The sequence below is a fragment of the Lipotes vexillifer genome, unplaced genomic scaffold (assembly GCF_000442215.2).
Source record: "Lipotes vexillifer unplaced genomic scaffold, Lipotes_vexillifer_v1.1 scaffold1122, whole genome shotgun sequence".
Lineage (NCBI taxonomy): Eukaryota > Metazoa > Chordata > Mammalia > Artiodactyla > Lipotidae > Lipotes > Lipotes vexillifer.
Window position 1 is genome coordinate 1,649,118 of NW_006798649.1, and position 5,434 is coordinate 1,654,551.

General features: G+C 50.5%; 1 protein-coding gene across 1 annotated transcript in view; it reads left to right on the top strand.

The window, feature by feature from the left end:
• SLC60A1 (solute carrier family 60 member 1) overlaps positions 1-5,434 on the top strand; it is a 25,496-nt gene that overhangs the window by 17,873 nt on the left and 2,189 nt on the right. The window contains exons 7-8 of the mRNA XM_007470687.1: positions 834-981; positions 4,379-4,449. Coding sequence (XP_007470749.1) covers positions 834-981; positions 4,379-4,449 — 219 coding nt within the window. The remainder of the gene's footprint in view (positions 1-833; positions 982-4,378; positions 4,450-5,434) is intronic.

Below are 5,434 nucleotides of genomic sequence, written 5' to 3' on the forward strand. Positions count from 1 at the left end.
CCGCTGAGCCTGCGTATCCGGAGCCTGTGCTCCGCAACGGGAGAGACCACAACAGTGAGAGGCCCGTATACCGCAAAAAAAAAAAAAAAAATTAAGGGTCACTCTGCTCTTGATGTTCTCCTGGATCCCAACAACCACTTACTGGTTAATGAGTACACACGTTGTGGCGGGGGCGGGGGGGGGCCCTGCGGGGAACTGCTGGGGTGCCGAGTTCTGTAAGATGAGGTCTCTGCCTTTAAGGAGCTTCCAGTTGGCTAGGGAAGAAGATGGGCAGGGGAGAGGGAGCGTGTGTGTCCCGCTGCAGAGGTGAGGATGAGGGTCTGGTAGGGAGGTGAGGAGCAGGCTGACAGCCAGTCTGCGCCACCGACTGAGGAGGGGGCCACGCCGAGTGGGAGCAGAGTTGGTTGGCAGAGTTGCTAATTCGCCCTTGGCATCCTCAGTCTTCTGTCATGCAGGCTAACATAAAAGAGTTAGGTGTTTTTAAAACTTCCCAAGTCTAGAGATTTTCCGTGCGACTCTTCAAAGCTTTGTTTGTAAGGTCGGAGCGGAGTAGGAGCTAAGCGTTTCTAAGGCATGCGCGGTAGGCCGTTTGCGAGATGTCTGGCTGGGCTCCCCTCCCCCCTTTCTCCTATTCTCAGGGTTTCCTTGGCCGACACCAACTGGGGAAGGTGCAGTTCCCACATATTCCACAGGGGAGCGCACCGGTCACACAGCGCTGCCCCTGCGGCTGGAGAGGAACTTTTCAAGTCTGCAGACGGACTGCTGGTTTTCCTTTCTCCATGACCAGCCAGCTTTTCCCCAATTTCTCATCGTCTTCGTCTCCGCCATGACAGGTCGGCGTGGTGGTGACGTTCCTGGTGCTTCTTGTTTTCTCCTACAACGTCGTCTTCCTGTTCGTGGGAACAGCCAGTCTGGGCCTGTTCCTCAGCAGCACCTTTCCCAGCATGCTGGCCTACACTGAGGACATCCTGCAGTACAAAGGTGAGCCGGCGCGCCCAAGAGCGAAGAGGCGCTCCCTCGGGCCGGGCGCTGTTTCCTCCCCGCAAGCCCCTCTTCCTGGGGTCTTCCAGCTACGAGGTCCCTGCCCCACCTCCTCACAGAAGTTAAGGCTCCCCTCCTGACTCTGGGGGCAACAGGCTTGTTCTGACCCACGTGCCCCCCCCATTCAACGTTTTACCGGATCATGTGATTTCAGACCACAGAGAAACAGTAAGCATCTCTTTCCCATTTTCTTTTTCCCCGTAGCGGTGTCTACAGACCCACAGCTGGCATCTTGTGTAACACCCATGTGCTGGAAATAACAAGTTCAAAGAAAAGCAAAGTTGCCCAGGAAAAATTATAGCATAGGAAAGGGGTTTTATAACTTATCAGTAAAGGACCTCTGTGTCTCGTTGTTGTTGTGGATGTTGTTCGAAACAGAGGAGTAGAACAATGACTCCACACCTGATTCAGGGTTGTGCCTAGCTTCCTTGATGTCGGAAACCTGATTCCCTCAACTAGTCTCCTTCCCTTTCCGTAGCCTCCCAAGGGCGTATAGCAAAGATCTTTTTTTAAAAAAAATAAGTTAATTAAAAATAATTGTTTTGAACATTTAACGTTACCCTCAGAAGTAATCAGAGGTGCCCTAGAGTGTTGGAAAACCAGCACTAAAGATGAGTGATTTCTCTAGAGCAGAAGTGGGGGCCGTTGGTGTAGGGGGTTGCGGGGGGCATCAGGCAGGGTCAGAGCAATGAGAGCTACATCCCGCTCATCTGCTGAGTTGCTCCTGAGACCTGGGTCCTGGAAATCAAAGGATAATCCCCAAATTTCAAACGAGTAAAGGAAGTAATGAAGTAATGTTGGTATCACCTGTCACATAGTATATCCCACAGAGGTTGAAGTGATTAACAAATGTTAGAGTTAATAATAAGAAGATGGTTATGTTGGTTGGTTCTGCGGCAAATGATCACTCAAATCCGTCCTCTTCTTTTCTCACCATCCCTGCCTTAGTTCAACCACTTAACCTGATTGGAATAGTTAAGGGTGCCCCGCTTTTCGTAATTTCTAATCACTCCCATCCCTGCCTTGGCAGGTCTTGGCTTGTCTCCTGGCCTTCAGATTTGCCTCCATCAGTGGTTCTCACTGCTAGTTCCACATTAAAATCACCTGGAGCCTTTGTAACAAAGCCCAGTGCCTGGGCTTCATCTCCACGAAGTCTGATGTAACTGGTCCAGAGCTGCTGAGTGATGGTAACATGTAGCCAGGGTGAGGAACACTTACTGGGCCGTCCTCTACACGGCTCCAGAGGGATTGCTTGGAAACACAGAGCTGCTCACAGCCTTCACATCTTCTGTGGAGCGCTTTTCCTTTCTCCAGCCTTCTCCCTCCCTGCTTCCCCTCAGAGCCCGCATTCTAGCCATGTTGAATTACTTGCTATTCCCTGATGGCACAAAACCCATTCTGTATCTCCACACTTTGGCACAAAGTGAACCCTCTGCCTGGAATGCCCTCTCTCTTCTGTCCCACCTTCTCATCTGCCTGTTCAAGTCCCTCCCCTTCCACCCGCTCTGGGAAGCTTCTCTGACCCCACAGGGAAGGTGTGCCCCCCTCCTTTGTACCCGCCTCTCGTGTTTGTCCCACCTCAAGGCTTTTCTACCTATGTTATCTGCATCCTCTCCTTGACAACACGCTCCCTGAATGCACCAGCAAGGGACAAGGGCAGGAGCATGGGCTCTGAGGTCATCAGCAGATCTGAAGGTCAGTCCTGTCTCCACACCTTCTGGCTTTATGACCTTGTGCAGTTCAATTTCCTTCCCCTTTCTGAGCCTCAGTTTTCCTATGTGCAAAATTGGGATGCAAATACCTCCCTGTGAGGATTGTTTTGTGCACTAGAGGAAATGTAAAGTTCTTGACTTAGCAGCATAACTGGCTCACAGGTGCTCAGTATATATGTTAACTCTTATTATTCATCTGAGTACCCTCAGTGTTTAGCACAGTACCTGATGCACAGCAGGTACTGAAAGGTTTTTGAATGTATGAGTGGAATAGACAGTGGGTACTGCTGACCAGTGTTGAATCTAGAGATAGCTTCATGGAGGGGAGGAAACATGAACTGCCCCAGGGTTTGGAAAGTCGGAGGAAAAAGGAAAGGCATTCCGGGGAAGGATGGGGTGGGGGCCAGTGAACAGGGTGAGAGCAAAGGCACAGAGACAGGTATAATGTAAGTGAGGAACTTGAAGGACAGAGGAGACAATGGCGATCTTTGATTCAAAAAACACTAAGTGTCTACCGTACGTTGGCCACTGTGCTAATATTAAGCAGTGGTATATGCCACTGAACTAAAATTCAAGGCACATCCTCTCTCATGGGCTTCCAGCCTGTAGAGGGAGGCTGTCTGGTAAACAGGTGGGAGGTGGGTGAGGCACGTGAGAGTAGAGCGCAGGAGGCTGAGGGAGCACAGAGGAGGAGCTAATCCAGGTTCAAGGACGGGGGCTGGGGGGAGAAGATTATGATGGAAATCTCAACTTAAAAGATGAACAGGAGTTTTCCAGACAAAGAGGAAGAGGAGGAATGTTCAGGAGTGGGTAAAGGCATGTATGAGAAGCTGGCGGTGAGAGTGTGTGCAGGGTCAGGAAACGGAAGAGAGTTTCTCCTGACTGGAGGGTAGATTGTGAGCAGGTACTGTGACAGTCTGAGCTCTCAACGGGGGCAGATTATAGAGGGCCCTGCAAACCACATTAAAGCATTTGGACCCGATCCTGATGGCAGCGTTGAAGGGTTTAAGCGGAGAACTGGCCAGCGCTCTGCTGAGCACTCACGTGTCTTGCGTCAGAGTTATCCACACAGCAGCCCTGCGAAAGAGGTGTTGTCATGCCCGTTTTACCGAAGGAAACCAGGGCCTAGAGAATGGCAAGGACTTGCCTAAGGTCTCATGCTAGTAGGTGATGTAGCGGGCTTGGAACCCAAGTCTGACTCTGAAGCTTGGGCTCCGAAGGTCTGTGCCATGTTGCCGGATTGACCAGAGGTGTGGCTGGTCAGCACGATGCCAGGGCAGTGAGGACGCTAGCCTGCCTGGTAGAGGAGATCAGGAAATCTTTCTGGAAAGGTAGTTGGCGTTCAGATTGGAAAGGGCCCTGAATGCCAGGCTAAGCAACTTGGAATTTATGCTGGAGACAATCGTGAGCAGTTGAAGGTTTCAGAACAAGGAAGGGATATAATGACAAGTAGGACCTAAGCAAAGTTCAGAGCTAAAGTCTGAGAAATCTCAGGGATCCAAAGTAGTCCTCTTAGGCAGCTGTACCACTTTCCAGAGGTTTCCCGGAAACAACCTGGATTATGCCAGCCGACTTCTGTCTCCTTAACTTGCTATTACTAAGCCAGATCCTTCTCTTTTGGTTAGGCTGTGCGACCACAGTGCTGGTAACAGGGGCAGGCGTTGGTGAGATGGCCCTCCAGATGCTGGTTGGTTCGGTATGTGGGGAAACTCAGGGTGGGGGGAGTAATCAGGGGGCGCTCCTCCAGGCAGGTGAGAAGATGTGGCCAGCCCCCGTCTGAACCTAGGCTGTCCCTTCCCTGAGCCTCCCACACAGCAAGCGGGAGCCCCACTCTGTCTCCGTCACCTGTTTCCGTTTCCGAGCCACCCTTGAAAGCTGAGCCTCCAAATGTGGGACCTGGAGATGTAAAGGGATGCTAGGTATTGTCCAAAGCAAACACAAGCCATGTCTGGGAGCAGGGCCAGAGGGCCCCGTGGGAATGTTTAGCTCTCAGAGCCTGGGATGGGTTTGGGCTGCAGGCGGAGTTCCTTTCCATCCCTCTCAGTCCACCACTCCCTGCCCCACCTCTCCTCGCCTCTGGCCACCCTACAAAGGGCCCAGCTTTCCTGCCCGACTCCTGCCCTGATCAAGGGCCCAACTCACCCAGTTCTCTTCAAACATACCCACGTTTCATTTGTTCATCAGGAAAAAAAAATCCACCTACTTTTTACGGAAGACTGTAATGAAGATATTGTTATGCTTCCTTTTACAGAGGAGGATACTGAAACTCAGAGAAATTAAGCAACTTGCCTTCAGTCACACCTGTAATAACCAACAGAGATGACGTCCATACTTAATGTCTTTCAGTCTCCGAAATCTCTCTAATCACTACTCAATTCTCCTTCCCTTTTGTCCTACTGGACAGGAGGAAGAGCTACATCTTACACTACCCTCTGCATTGAAATGACGTGATGTCATTTGCTTCAGTATAATCTAGTGCAGGGAAGAAGGGGTACAGAGGGGTACAGAGGAAACATACTAATTACTAAAGTTGGTGATGGGTCCATGGGAATTCCATATGCCACTTGAGTATATGTTTTAAATTTTCCATAATAAAGGATATATATATATATATATATATATATATATACACACACACACATACACACACACACACACACACACACACACACACACACACA